The 15,933-nt window shown below is 46.6% G+C and overlaps 1 protein-coding gene across 1 annotated transcript in view; it reads right to left on the minus strand.

Moving 5' to 3' along the window:
• The window catches only part of Pknox2 (PBX/knotted 1 homeobox 2), a 103,479-nt gene that overhangs the window by 38,448 nt on the left and 49,098 nt on the right, over window positions 1-15,933 (minus strand). The window contains exon 4 of the mRNA XM_059266755.1: window positions 9,591-9,762. Within this exon, the coding sequence (XP_059122738.1) occupies window positions 9,591-9,762 (172 nt within the window). The remainder of the gene's footprint in view (window positions 1-9,590; window positions 9,763-15,933) is intronic.

The following is a 15,933-nucleotide window of genomic DNA, read 5'->3' on the forward strand; positions in this document are numbered from 1 at the left end:
ATAAAAAGGAATGAACTATTAATACACTCAACAGCTTGGATGTATCACAGGGAATTCTGCTATGAGAGAGAAACCAGTCTTAAAGGGATATATACTAATAGCACAGTGACATTTGCAGAACATCCTTGAAATGCTGGAACGATAGAGACAGAACAGACTAGCTGTTGGTGGGACAGGAGGAAGGAAAGAGGGGAAAACTGTTCTGTACATTGACTCTAATATGTTTACATGAATCTAAGTGTAAAAAATTCACATAGAACTTAGCAGACATGTATGTACATACAAGTGAGTGTGTGTAAAATTGACAAAATCTGAATATGGTTGATGGGTTATTCCTGCCTGTGAAATTGTGCTCTGATTATGCAAGAAGGGAATCAGGACCTCTCATACTAATGCTTACAATTGCATGTAAATTTATAATTATATGAAATAAAGAAAAACATGTAGATGAAGTTACTGCCTTTCCGTATCTGCTTATGTTGACATGGACAATGTGGAGGAGATTCGAATGCCAGCCTCCTAGTTTTGGGTAGCACTCATGATGCCTGGGGACAAGCTCGGACAATTCAAACTGAAACAAGGGGCCTGAGGTCATAGCTCAGTTGGTAAAGCGCTTGCCACAAGCATGCGCTTGATTGCCAAGTCAGGTTTAAAAACACAAAGAAGAAACTGTCTCTACAGAGTTGACTGTAATGAGCAAGGACTGGACTCTGAGCTCAACTCATTCAGGCTTTCTGAAGGACCAAATCAGAATTAAGGGTCACGAACTGAAGCTTTACACAGGGCTCTGCTACAAGGCCTCATCCTACAGATGCCAACTCCGTGAGGCTGAGATTGACGCACAAGGAGCAAACCAAGTTAAAGAGGCGAGTGGTGATATGAGTGTAAGCAGCTTGGGCTAAAAGGAGCTAGAGAAAGACATGTTCTTGTCTACATTTTCTGCTTGGCTTCAGCCTGGAAGGTCTTGTCTCCTGCCTATTAGAGTAATCAGCACAGAATGAGTTGCTCACCAGACACTTGCAGATGGATTGACAATACTGAGACATTTCTTAATGTGTGTCTGGCACTGGCTTAAACCCATCCTGCGCTCTGTCTTATTTATTCTAGATGACCTCCTCTGCAGACAAGTACTCTTACTGCCCACATTTTATAGTTGAAGAGAATGAAGTCCACAGATAGTTTTTCATCCCAAGGTCACACAGTTGGTGGGCAATGTGAAGTCTCATGGCCTTATCCCTGAGATCAGATTGCTTTACCCTTCTGTGGTCTCTCAGGAGTCAGGTATGTTGAAAACGATGGTGGTATAAAGGGTGTATGGTTTGGGGGTAAGTGGAGGCCTACAAGGTGAGAGGATTGCACAAACACACCAGACCTGTGGCTGCGGCCTCTCTTCTAGGCCATCCCTGCCGTTGGGAGCTGACCTCATTGGCTTCGACTGTCTCTATGTTCTTTCAATGTGCTGATTAAGAAGTTCTTCCTTACACAGGACTCAAATCTCTCTTGCCTTACTGTAAAGAGCTTGCTCAGCCTTCTGTAGAACCAAGAACATCTAGTACCTCCAACAACATAACCTTCTTCACTTAATTTTATCTGTGCACTGGGTAAGTCATCTGACTTGAATAAATTTTTCAACTGTTTTTGTGGAGACAAACCCAATTCTAATATTATCCTTTTTTTCCTCTTTCCTTTTTTCTCTCTCCTTTCCCATCCTTCCTTCCTTTTCTCTTTCCTTCTTTTTTTTTTAACTTTTCTTCTTTCTCTTATCTCTCATTAGCAAGAGTATCCTATCCTGCTTAATTTTTGGAGGAGGGAGTACAGGGTGCAGAACCAAGGCCTCTGACATGCTAGGCAAATGATCTATCACAGCTGTGCCCAGCCATATTCTGCATTTAAAAAAAATCAACATTTTATTTTAAAATAGTCTTATGATGAATGAATACACATACATACATGCTTGTATAAATCTATACAAGCATCACACACCCCAAAAACCATGCACTTCTAGTCATTTAAGTATATAACCCATATGTATTTATTATTTAAAAATGGGAAAACTACAGATAAGTTAAACAAAGTAAAAAGCAAAAATTTATCTATATACCCAGAATGCTTAGCCCAAATGTAGTAAATGCACAGTGTGTTTTAACTAATTCTGGTATGCAGGGGCCAAAAGCAGTCATATCCTGGGGTCTGATAAAGCACAGATGAAGGATTACTCTTTTATGGGCTAATAGAATTGGTTTAAAGATTTAAGAAGGCAGAGTAAATCATAATGGTACTCTGAGGCAATGAATATGCAGGACCTCTTCAATATTAGAGAAATGGATGTGCAGTGCTGTGCATGGGGGTGGGCTGTATGCAAGGCAGAAAGCCTGTGGAATTCAGTGCCGTGCAAGCACTGCTCTTTTACTGCCAGTGCACAGGTTCAAGGTTTCCTCTGGGCCTCAGTCTCCTCATTTGTAAAATAGAGATAAGGGGTATTTCTAATTCACAAGATTCGTTCAGGTAAAATGTGAATATACTTTGTAAATCACAAAGAACCAAGTACATCTTTTTTTTTCTTTTTGTTTTCTCTGGTTTTGTTGAGACAGGGTCTCATGTAGCCCAGGATAGCCTGGAATTCCCTATGTAGACAAGGACGATCTTGAACTTCTGATCCTCCTGCCTCTACTTCCCAAGGGCCCAAATACATATTAAAACAAAACAAAAAACAAAAAACCTTCTTTGAATAATTTCTCATACTCCATTAGCTTTCCTACAGCTACCCTATATTTGACTAGTGTAAGAATAATTCCTGGGGTTCTCTCTATATTTGCAGTGAATAAATCATTCTTCATCCCATGTCTCTTCACTTTTGTTGTTTTGCCTCTAAGTGAGAATAAAATGCTGGTTTATTAAATGATTTTTAAAATGATTTGGATCATAGAAATTCAGTGCATTAACAATGTACCTTAATTTATTTTTTAAAGAATTTTGCTTATTTTTGAATATTTGTATACATGTGTGTCAGTGTGAGGGTTTGGACAAGTGAGTACAGGTGCCCACAGGGACAGAAAGAGGCTGCTGGATCCCTTGGAGCTGGCCGTGAGCTTCCCAGTGTGGGTGCTGGGAACTGAACTCTAGCCCTCCAGAAAAGCAGTGAGTGCTCTTAACTGCTGAGCCATCTCTCTAGGCGGAATGCCATTTGATTTAATACCACCACTATGTGTGATGAATGTGTACTTAATTTCCCAGGTTTTATTCTGTTAACTTCTCTCTCCCCTTTCTGTTTCAAAACAAAAATTCTGCCTTCTTCAAAACAGCAAATCAAGATGCAACCTCCTTTTGCAGTATCCCGGCATCTTCATGTGTCCCACAGTCCCAGGAAAGTACCCAAGACAGGGACAACTTATTTCCTCTAAAGCCCCATGCTGTGATGTCCTGAATTTATTATTTGTTACCTGGGCATTTTGGAGAAGTGGCTTACGCTTTATCTATGCAACTTAGGTTAATAATGCTATCTACACTTGAAAATTGCCGTGAACATTGAGTAAGATTATGTTTGCAAATGTTACTGGCATGTATCATAGACGTTTAATAAATGTCAAGTTCTTGTCCTGATGGTCCCCAGCCATCACACACAGCTTCAGGTTCTTTTCTAAACGACTGCCTCTCTTGTAGGTAGGTCTTGACCTCTTCATTTTATGATAGTGACTCCTTGTCTCTCAAAACATTTGTATACACAGCAGTTTACAGTTTGCAAAAGGCTTCTCTCTCCATCATCTTCTTTAAGTCTCTTCACCCCGGGGATACAGGCAAGATTATCCATCACTCTGCTAGAGATAAGGGAACAGAGGCTGGGAAGGTCAGATAGCCTGCTCATTCCTTGCCTTGGGGACAAGATCCTTCCACTTTCCCATTCTACAAATTAAGACGGTGGGTGCTCACGTAGGGAAGAAGAAGTTTATGAACATGCATTCCTAAATTGTGAGCTGACATTTCCTGTGGGTCACTGGAGAAGCCAGAGCTAAACGCTAATGAAGAATTTTCCCCGAGTGGGGCAGCTTGGCTTGGCCAGCTGGGAGTGCAGGGTCACTAGAATAAAAGGGGGACATGGAAGAAAGGTGAATGCCAGGGGCTGGGGAACTGCCAGACAAACGGATGTTTTATGGAAGCTATCGTGCACGGCAAAGTTAAATCACATTTGAGTCAAGGATGGCAGTTCCTCCTGGATGGCATCAGGATTTGGAGAAGCAGTGAGGGGTCAGAGGGCACAGCCTGGGCTTCTCAAGTTAGAGGAACTCTCTTCAAGCCCAACTATGTAACTTCTTATAGGACACTTGGTCCTCAGTTTCTCTTTCTACTAAATGGGCATAATAACAGCTCTCTGTCAGGCTCGTATGAGAATCTGAAGAACAAAGCGGGGGACTCAGGGAGATGGTTTTGGATGTGGAAAGGTCTCTGTCTTCCTGCTTGGAGGCCTTGAACAATTCTCAATGTCTGTACCTTAGTTTCCTCAGCTGTAAAATAAGGTAATAATGATTCGCTGGTCTTGGGGTGGAGCTCAGTGGCAGAGTGTATGCCTAGCACATACAAGGTCCTGCATTTGACCTCCAGCACCACAAAATAAAGAAAAAGTGACTCTCTGTTGTACTGAGGATTGAACGAGATGTTGCTAGGAAAAAAAAAAAAAAAAAAACTCTAAAGAAAGACCTGACTCCTCACCTAGAAATGTGTCAGAAGACATCAGCACTCTCTTGCTTTCCCCCTCCGTGTGTGTGTGTGTGTGTGTGTGTGTGTGTGTGTGTGTGTATGTATGTATGTGTGTGTGTATATGTGTGTGTGTGTGTGTGTGTGTGTGTATGTATGTGTGTGTGTATATGAGTATGTGTGCGTGTGTGTGTGTGTGTAATAGTTTAGAGTGGAGCTGTATTTCATGGCTCGGTTCTCTTTTCTATTTCATCCATAGTTGCGTGATCCTGTGTATTTCACTTCTTAAAATGAGGACTGTGGGGCTGGGGAGATGGCTCTCTTGGTAAAGGGCTTGCTGCACAAGCATTAGGATGTGAGTTCTAGTCCCAGCACTCACATAGAAACGATGGATGAGATGGTCTCCACAAGTTACATGGGAGATCAGAGACACGGGGGTCCCTGGGACTTTTTGGATATCCAGTGAGGTAGAACTGGTGAGCTCCAAGCCCCACCAGTGAGAAAGACTCACACACATACACACATACATACACACACACAAACACACACACACGAGGGGGGGGGAGGGAGAGAGGGAGAGAGATGGAAAGGGAGAGGGAGAAGGAGAGGGAGAGAAGTGTTCTGAGGATTGAACCAATTGCCTCCGGCAAAATGGGCATAATATTGTTAATATTAATATTAAGCTTTGTGGATTCGGAATGAAGATTATATAAGATAATAGATGCAAATAATTTAGGATAGCACCTGGTACCTGTGAGTGCTCTATAAATGTTAATTATTATCATCGTTGATATTCTTATTTCCTTTCCTTTCCCTGGTGTCTGTGAGGTTTTCAGGTTCCTTCTAGGCAGAGAGCCTGGACTGAAGGCTGAGGTGGGTAACTCTCAGATCAGGGCTGGATGAGGTCTCTGTGGGCCTACAGCTCTGGGCAGGCTCCTTCATGTGACTCTCCACTCCTAGGCTCCGGCCTCCAGGCCTGCCTCTTCAGAGTGGGCCCAGGGGCCTGGGAGGCCCCATCTTGGAACTGGCTTTGCGGTCAGGCAGCCATAATCTGTCCCTGGAGCCACACCAGAGTCTCATTAAAACGTGCCCCATAAATGTTAAAAAATTTACACATAAAAAAATTCCATGCATGAAACTGAAACCGTACGTTTTACAGCCTTAGTTTGAAATCTTGCATAATATATAAAACCTTGGCCTTGCACCGGGGGCCCGTAAATCAGATTTTATAAAACAAAAAGCTTTTACCTTTCAAAGGGGTTTGGGGAACTTGCAAATTTTACAAACTTTACCAAGTGCCAGTCAGAGGCTGCTGAGCCCAGGGAGGGGATCGGCTCTGGAGGCCAGGTAAGAAAGAAGTCTGGTGTAGGAATTGTAGTAGATCCCAGAGGGCTCACGGGGAGTCCAGATTAATCACCTGGGAATGGAAAGCCGCCCCCGTGGCACAAAAATGGTCCTAGTGGGGGATCCAGGGGGGATAAATATTATTGGTGTCATTCTCTTATTTGTGAGTGAGGGCTTTATTGTCACCAGGGAGGGACTGAGTGCCAGTGGGAGGAGCACAAATCAGGCTCAAAGGCCAGGACTCTCCTCTGTGGACTTGAGGACTGTTGTGTAGAAAAGGCGGTGGGAGCCGGGCGGTGGTGTCTCACGCCTTTAATCCCAGCACTTGGGAAGCAGAGCCAGGGCGGATCTCTGTGAGTTCGAGGCCAGCCTGGTCTACAGAGCGAGTTCTAGGACAGGCTCCAAAGCTACACAGAGAAACTCCTAAAAAAAACAAACAAACAAAAAAGACAATAGGAAAAAAAAGAAAAGAAAAAAAAAAGAAAAGGAAAAAGCAGTGGGAGTGGACTCATTTTTAAGGTGGGATTTCTAAACCCCAATTTTTGCAATTACGTTTTCCTCCCAGTAGAGGCGCTGTGGAGCGGCGGCCTTACAGGATTCCCTCCCTCAGAAATCTGTGGCTGGGATCCTCTCCGATATTTGGGGCAGCTCTGGGAGAGCTGACTCAGCTGTTTCCATGGAGATTTGTCTGGAAAAGCGGCTCTGGGAGACTGTGAGGAGCACGGGAGGGTGAGACAGGCAAAGAGCTCGGGGGAGGGAAGGAAGAACAGTTCGGGGCTGTCCAAGAGGTGGGAGAAAGCAGGGGAGGGTCAGGGAGAGGCTGGAGGAGGGGTGCTGGGAGAGGACCTTCCGAGGGGCAGAGCTTTGGGGGACCCAAGTGCCCTCCTGACAATCCCATCTATGAAAGTCAATATTCAAGGGCAAAGGAAAGCTGCCCTCACACACACATATATAAAAAATAAATCTCTCAATTATCTCAGCTCATTTGCTTGGGGTCCCTCATTTTATGTCCCTGCTCGGCTGCGCAGTATATCTGTCCGGAGAAAGAGTTACAGTCCGTTGGGCTACGTGTGCGGGGTTGTAAAAAATACAGATGCCAAATTAACTGGCTGTGGCACTCGGCAGCTGATTGAGCTGGTAATAACGGGATCTGACCTTTTTCTAATTTCTAATTATGTGCATCTCGGCTGTGCTGGCGACATGATTCTTGTCCTAATGATGGCTCCCGTGCTTGGCCTCTGTGTCTCCTCCTTTTGACACAGAGGGCTAGGAACCAGCGGCAAAGGGCACTGCTGGAGTCCCCTACTCTAGCTACCCCAAAAGTTTCAGGATCCAGACCAGACTGTCTTTGACAGCCAGCGGGTAAGGTTGGGGATCTTCTGAAAGACTACCACACTGAGATTAATTTCCAGATGCAAAGCATTTTTAAAGGCCAGGTCTACGAGCCATCCCATTAATTTATTACAGCCGTACGAGATAGGTGCAGTTGGCTGTATAGATGAGGAAACTGAGCTTCAAAGGAGTTCAGTCATCAAGATCATTCAGACAATAAATGATGATGCTAGGCTCATTACAAGTGGCACGCACATGCGCAGTGGGCCCTGTCCCACGTCTACCCCGACTTTCGGAAAGAGCTGTCTCCTGCCTCCATAGCTGCCCGAGGCTGGATTCTGAGGATTTCCTTTCTAGACTTTAGAATCAGATTCTGACTACCTGAAGAGCAGGGCAGGGCTTAGCCAGCCTCGCCCTCACAGTCCAGCTGGAGGACCAGCACAACGGAGGCTTTCCTAGGGATGTAAGAGGCTGCAGCCGGGGTTCAACATCTGCTAGGGAAGAGGGAGGGCCGGGGATGAGCATCGGTGGATTTGGGGTTCTCTGTGCCTCCGCTAATATTCCTGGCAGCCAGTAAGTACTTCTCCCGTGTCTGAGGTCTGCTCCCTGTCTTAAATCATCACACCACCACAAAATTCCAGGCCAGGCGGGGTTCTTCTGGTGGCTATCTTAGACTCCACAGAGTACTGCTCTGAACACCGAGAAAAGCAGCGGTGTGAAGAATTCACAGCCCCGCACAATGCCAAAGCCATTTATCTGGTCTGTATATGTACTAAATACGTGCGTATGTGTCCACATGTGTGCTCATGCACGTGCACGTGTGCATGTGTGCCCGTGAGAATGTGTAGTTTTACTTTCTTTTTTTTTGTTTGTTTGTTTTTTTGTTTTTGTTTTTTCGAGACAGGGTTTCTCTGTGTAGCTTTGCGCCTTTCCTGGAACTCACTTGGTAGCCCAGGCTGGCCTCGAACTCACAGAGATCCGCCTGGCTCTGCCTCCCGAGTGCTGGGATTAAAGGCGTGCGCCACCACCGCCCGGCTTTACTTTCTTTTTGTAGCCACTTTTGCTTCCCTAATTCTGTTCTCTCTTGGGGAGCAGAGATCAGCTAAACTCAGGGTAGAAGAGGTCAGCACTACCACCAACCAATATGTGCGTGTGTGTGTGTGTGTGTGTGTGTGTGTGTGTGTGTGTGTGTGTTGGGGGACAGATTTGCAGTTTCCCAGTTCACTGTGATAATCTGGGCAGCACACAAACAGAAAAAAAAAAATCAGGTCCTGCCAGGCAGTAGTGGCTTACACCTTTAATCCCAGCACTCAGGTGGCAAAGGCAGGCAGATCTCTGTGAGTTCAAGGCCAGCCTGGCCTATGAACAGAGTTCCAGAACAGGGCTGTTACACAGAGAAACTCCGTCTTAAGAAACCTAAACCAACCAACCAAACAAACACAACAATAACAAAAAAAAAACCAAAACAAAACAAAATGTCAGGTCCTGAGGTTAATTCCAGAAGACTACTCAGCATAATGGACAAGTACAGTGGCCTCTCCAACACCCTTCTTTTGTGGAATACCCAGGCTGGATGAGAATTTTAGATTCCATCCAACCCGGCAACCACTGATGCTAATGATGGCAGGTGCCTTGGAAGTGTAAAACACAGAGTCACAGGATCCCTTTGAATCTACAGAATCACAACTCCTTAGTGCAGCCCAGGAACTTGTATTTTATAGGATGTAGTGATTATCTGAGTGGCAAACTGTTTGGGAGCATGATCTACTTAGTCCAGTAAGAGGACGAGACCTCTGCTGAGTCTCCTAGCAGGACCAGGTCTTTCCCTGTGTGGACATTCTTGAACAGGCCTCTTACCCTCACACATCTGCCTCCTCTGCCTGTTACCAGTTCTCCATGCTAACTCGGGTTAGCTACCTTTGGTGTTCCAGCTGCTAGTCCCCCAGGCCATTTGTTTGAACTGTAAGGCAGCAGGCAGCAAGATGCTGGTGCCACATAGGTAGAGGTGGAGAAAGCTTTGGCAGCAAAGCCTGCTGCTGGAATCTTGGTTAAAAATGCTTGGAATGGGTTCTCAACCATGAAATTGTACCCATAGTGCCGGTTCCATAATGTACACTCAAAACTTTCTGTTGAATTAATGAATGAAAGGAGTACTTTTAGGATATTTGGAATGGGATCACGGGGTGGGAAGCCTTCAGCCAGGCTGTAAGGTGGAGGGTCTTTACCAGATTGTCCAGTTCCGGGTCATCGCTGAAGAAGGGTTTGTGCTCCTGCTCCTGCTGGTGGACAAAGTTCTCGATGTCAACGTCAAAGCTGGCGGAGGTGATGCACTCAGAGCCCTGGGTGGCCTGTTCACATTTCTCAAACAGCAGCGTCAGGAGCGGGAAAAGAGGGTGCCTGTGGGGGACATCAAGAGCTCACACATGCGCACACAGAGACCAGGCTGTTGCTGGGGCTGAGAAGCCCCCTTTCCAGCAGTTCCAACACTTCTTTTCCCAGGGTCCAACTCCTTGAGGATGTCCCCAGTCCCCAGGGTCTGCCAAGGTGGCAGCATTTTGTTCTCTGGCATGGAAGGCCCACTCCTGGGGCCTCAGTGGGTTCCTACCTTTTCCCTTTGGTCAGATAAACTACATGGAGAGGTTATAACTCTTCAGAGATGTTCGTGTCCATTTCAGACTCAGCATGAGTCTAGGAAGGAAATGTGGGAACTATCTAGAGAATTCTTGTACCTGAATATTAGCACTAGGTGACATGCAAGCTAAGATTCACAGCACCATTGAGGTTAAGTACTTCATCTTGTGTATGTCCATTATAGAAACACACAACACACACACACACACACACACACACACAAATGCACACACGCGGAGTCTGAAGCCAACCAAGGGCAACAGATGTGTATAAACAGTTGTGTGTTTGCAAGTGTACACAGGGTGAAATATATGAGCCCCCAAACTCATCCGCATATGCCCGTGTCTGTTGGCAGACTCAATTTGCGTCAAATATCTCAGTTGCATTTATAAAATCTCCCTGTACTTCCATCACCAAATCCTTAGCATGGCTGCTATTGAATGGCTATTTGCATCATGATATATTTTTCTCCAGGACAGTCTCTGTGTAAATGATTGTTGTATCCAAGAATCTTGCCATGTATACTCATAGAAAGCACTTAATAAATAGCTGGTGATTGAATCAACGAATAAGTTGTGCATGTGTGTTTCTAAGATATGTCTATATGAGCATACATCTTTAATTAAATGGGTCTGTGGGTCTTAATGTAGAGATCACCACCTCCTAGAAGCTTCCCTGACTACTCACTGTCTCCATATCTCTCTCCTAAATCTCTGAGTTTTTGTTTCATTATCTGCCTATTTACCTAGGACTGTAATCAGGGATCAAACCTATCCATTCACTCCTGAATATCCAGAGTGTGCCAGAGGCATGTGAATCCTCACAAACATTTGTTGAACACAGATGTTGTATGTTTGCATGCTTATTTGCATATATAACCACACACTACACTTATTTCTGCAGCATATATTCCTGTGTGTGCCTAGGTTGTTGACTCTGGAATGGAGGGAACTCCAATCCCTTCCTCTGTTCTTCCAAGGAAGCATCTGCAAATCCTGGACTGTCTTCTCAAGCTCCTGAGACCACGGCATCTGCTTCTTTATTTTCTATGCAGTACTGTTTCATGGGAGAAGAAGAGGAAGAACACATGCCAGACCTGGCTGCTGGTTCTCTGCCACAGGGATGGCCTGGCTAGCACTCTCCAATAGAAGGTTCTGCAGGGATGCAAATGTTCTTCAGTTTGCACCATCTAACACAGGAACCACTAGCCACTCGAGGCCAATGAACACTTGAAATATGGTCAGTGCAACTAAGATGTTGAATCTTTAATTTTATTGAGTTTTAATTAATTCAAATTTAAATAGTCACAAGTGGCTAATGACCACCATATTGGAGAACATAGTAAGTCCTGAGAAGGAAAATAGACACTGCTCCCTCCCCAAGTGGATGCATTCAGAGCAGAACCAAGCATCTAGCCAGCACAGGATGTTCGGTATCATTGAGTTGGCTGGGGGAAGCCCTGATGTCCGTCCCACCCCGGAATCCCAGACGGGGTTGCTTAGCCTCATGAAATCACACTCACTCAGCCTAGGTCTTTCCACTTAAGTGTAGGAGTGGTGGGAGGATAAAGGGAGATATATTCCCACTTCAGATGACCAGCTGATCCTTGTTTAGAGAGCTCATGCATAAACTCCTGGGCCCCCCGGGCTTAGAGTATGCAAGAAAGAGGGCCAATATTTAAGGTTTGCTCTTGTGCATCCCAGAATTGCCGGGAGCTCTGTTGTCCCCAGTCAGGAGCTGACAGGGAAAAACACTGGGTGAATTTAGCTACCCAGCTGAAGACAAAGAGAACACCGGGTGAAGGGGTTAAACCCCAGTATAAGTCTTCATTTGCAGCCTCCAATACTGCAGCATATTATAGTCTAATCTAACCTGATCCCAGTTTAATGCAAGATTCTCCCGGCCCTGAGTGGAATACCAAAGAAAGCCTCAGTGGCTGTAATTTAAGCAGAGCCCTGCAGTGGTTTAGCTGAGGGCCATGAAAGGCAAATTCCAGGCGGTGTTATGAATTATTGCGCCTTATGAACCTTCCTACTCTCAACAGATGCCTGCTGCCATTTAAACAGCCACTAGATCAATTAGGAATGAAAGGCACAAATCGACTCTGTACAAGGGCACTAAATTACCAGGAACTAATAATCCGAAGCATCGTGCCAGGTGGTGGGGGTGCAGCCCATGCCCCAACCCACGGCAGCCACGCGGTCACTGAGCATTCCTTCCTCACTGGCTGGAGGGAGGGTGGGCAGCTGCCAAATAGAGGGTGTGTGTGTGTGTGTGTGTGTGTGTGTGTGTGTGTGTGTGTGTGTGCACATGTGTGGAGTGGAGTTGAGAGCAGGTTTTCCATGGAGCCAGTGTTTGTCCTATGCCAGCATGTATGTTTCACTGTGTATGCATGTGATTTTTTGTTCATGCAGTCCATATGCACGTAGGGCTGTGTATATGCAACTGGGGGGCTGACTTTGTATGCCATGAGTGTAGTGTATGCCTTCCCTGTGTGTAGGGCGTGTGCAGAGTTGTGTTTCCTGTGTATACAGCATGAGTGACATGCGGGGTGGGTGGGTGGGGCCTGCTCCAGCTACAAGCACAGAGGTTTCCTCTGCTCTTACTCTTGCCTCTGCAGGGAGGAGCAGGCAGCTTCCCTCAGAATGGTCAGGGAGGGCCTCTCTGAGGAAGTGACATTTGAGTTAAGCCCAGAATGATGAGGGGGCAATCATGCAAAGAGCTGAGGGAGAGGTGTTTCCAGCAGGGAGAAGGGAAGCAGGGGTCTCTGAGGTGGGTGATGCAGCCAAGTGTGATCGTGTGATGGGGGCAGAGAGAAGAGGAAACAACGTGGCTAACAGGGCAGCAGGAGTCGGGTTAGGAGGTACTTAGTAGGCCCAAGACAGAGCCACAGAGCCAGGCTGGCAGGGGCAGGGCCGAGGCAGACGGCATCGGTGACTAGCGCGTAATGAGGAGCTGAATGCCCCTTGTTTGCAGAGCCACTGTACAGATCTGCACCACAAACCTTCCCCTTGCAGGGGTCAGGTCTCCCTAGAATGGATGTGGGAGGCAGATCTGGGGCTCTTTTGTTTCATTTGAGAGTATTTTCTTTCCTTCTTTCATCACATTCATTCATTCATTCATTCATTCATTTATATTAGGGGTGTGCACGTGCCACACTGCATGTATATGGAGGGCAGAGGACAACTTGCAGGAGCTGACTCTCTCCATCTACTTATGTGGAACCCTGGAGATTGAACTCAGTTTGCCAGGCTTGGCAGTAAATGCCTTAACTCATTGAGCCATCTTGCTGGGCCACATTTTGGGGGTATTTTCTATGCTGTCTATGTTGGCTAAGGTCCTTGTTTATGTTGTCCTGGCCTCCTGCTCCCCCCCTTGAGCTGAGCATTGGGCAGGTGAGTAGCACTGTCAGTACCCCAAACCTCCCTTCTCTTCGCCCACCAGGCTCCTGAAACTGCTTCATCCCACTGACACAGGAGCCCATCCTTAGGAACCAGGCCAGGACAACGGGGCTACCCGTGGATCCCATGTGCTCTCCTTCTAAATCACTCAGTGAACTAGTCCCCTGCTTGCATGGGGACGGCCAAGACAACATTACTTCCAAGACAGATCCAGGCAACCAGTGACCTGATGGGTTCTAAGGCTGCAGCCATGGCTTTGGGCTTCCCTAAGGCTGTCCCCAGGGCAGTTACAGATGAGCCACCTGTCCCTTCTGCGTTTGTCCATCATGTGCCTGCCTAAGTTTTGGCCTGTGTTTTCTCTTCTACTCTTCCTGATCCTTGCATACGCGGAGAAGAAGCCACAGCCCTCATTTGGCCCCACTAAGGAGTCCTCTCCAGCAGCTTCTGCTTCAGGCTTGGGGGACAGCTTAAATATGGAAGGGTCTATGGGAGCTGACATCTAAGCATCTAATTTCCTAATATATGGGACAAGTTCCATATATATATATATATATATATATATATATATATATATATATATATATATATACATGCATACACACACACACACACACACACACACACACACACACACACACACATATACACATACATACGACCTGGGTTTCTAGCATGTCAGTTTGTCCAGCTAGAATATTTGTTCTTCAGTGCTGGTGATCAAACTTAGTCTCGTGCATAGCAGACAAGTGCTCTACCAATGAGCTATACACCTAGCTCAAAAACACAGGTTTGAAGGAACCCTTCTTCCTGCCGTCCGGGTCTGTCTGCCTGTGGACCAGCACTCTTCAGAAGCTTGAAGCAGGGGTGTGGAAACTTAGTCCCCAGGGCCCGGAAGATGAACAAACTATGAGAGATGGTCATCAGACTTTATTCCGAAGAGCAGAGGACATTTGACCTCCACAGGAGCTCACCTTCTCCCTCCCCATCCCTTCCCAACTCTGCTCCCCACAGGCCACCTCCCTCCTGACCGCCCCCTCCACCCCAATCTCTCTTAAGCCGTTCAAAATTTGGAGGAAATAAATCTCACTGCACTAATTCAGTGAGAGTTTGAGCCTCGTCAGTGCAGAACAAATAAAAGGAGTGAACTGGCATGACATTTTACTGCAGAAGAGAGGTCGTTTCCAGCCACTAATAAAAAGGATTTGACACAGACTAATAAAGAGAAATGAATTTCTCTAATGGCCTAATTTAGCACATTCAGCACTGCGCCTCCGCCCGGGTGCTGGGAGCACGGACAGAGGCAGGAGGGTGGGAGAGGCAAGGCTGGTCTCTGGGAGAGGGGGAGAAGGGATGAGCTCAAGGAACATTTTATTCTTTCTTTTCTCTGTTCCGAGCCCCCGGCACCACCCCCACCCCCACCATCACCTCTCCCCAGGAGCATCCGAACTAAAATCAAGCCCAAGGTATGCAGTTCCTGTTAACGATCCAAAGAAATAAAGAAGCCCTCTCCATAGAATTACAGCCCTGCGCTGGCTTAAGGAGGTGATTAAACCGGATGTGTTGATTTCTACAGGGGTTTAAGTCATCGTTTGGTTTAATTACTTCTGACACTTCTGCCTTCGTGTTTTCTGCATCACCCAAATATGCTGGTCAAGAGCGCCCAGTGTGGAGGCAGGTGGGTGGGACTGCTCTCCCCTGGGAAAGCAGACAGATCAGACGTGGACAGGGCTGGCTGAAGCCCTTTGCTGAAGTTCCCACCACTCCCCTCGGCGAAGGCAAGGCTGGGACCCCTGGGATCTAGAGAGTCCTTCTGCCAAGATCAAGAGGGTTTTTTGGAGTGAGAAGTTGCTGACCCCACCTTGCTGAGGCTTCTGAGAGCTGGTGAGAATCCACAAAGCCCTTTTCATGCCCCCCTCCCCGGTTTAAGACAGGTTCTTAGCAAAGATTGGGGCTGGTAAGTTTCCTTAAAGACCTGGAACAGAGACCACCACTTTCCTGGCAGCCTTTTACACTCTGATCTGACTTGAAGTTCCTCTCTGTGGCTGCAGCCCATGTCTCCTTACGAAAAAGACTCAAGAAAAGATAGTCGGGTCCTTTCCCAGTTCCCTTTCTTCCTCCTTAGACAATTTGGCTGTGTTGTTTCTTTTATTTTTAATTTAAGACATTTTTTCCCCTGTGTACTGGAAGAAGAGAAACAGAGTGGGAAAGGGTATAAACAGCTTCGGAGAGGCTGGGATAGGGAGGAGCTTAGGGATGGTCCCAGGCCTTCGGAGGGATGGTCCCAGGCCTTTGGACAAAGTCGTTGCTCTTTCTGGGTGATAAATCCTGTGATTTATAGTCAAGCCTCTGTCTCTTCTTTCCACGTGACCTTGGCCAGGCTACCGACCTCAATTATGGGTCCAGCCAAGTATGTGGCCACCTGACTGGGCTGTCCACCTCCTCCTGGCCCCTGTGGCCACCCTCCGAACCTCCAGACTCCCTCACTACCACCCCCACCCCCATGCCAGACTCCTTCTGCTGAGGTATGGGCAAAGGG

The sequence above is a fragment of the Peromyscus eremicus genome, chromosome 7, assembly GCF_949786415.1.
Source record: "Peromyscus eremicus chromosome 7, PerEre_H2_v1, whole genome shotgun sequence".
NCBI classification, from domain to species: domain Eukaryota; kingdom Metazoa; phylum Chordata; class Mammalia; order Rodentia; family Cricetidae; genus Peromyscus; species Peromyscus eremicus.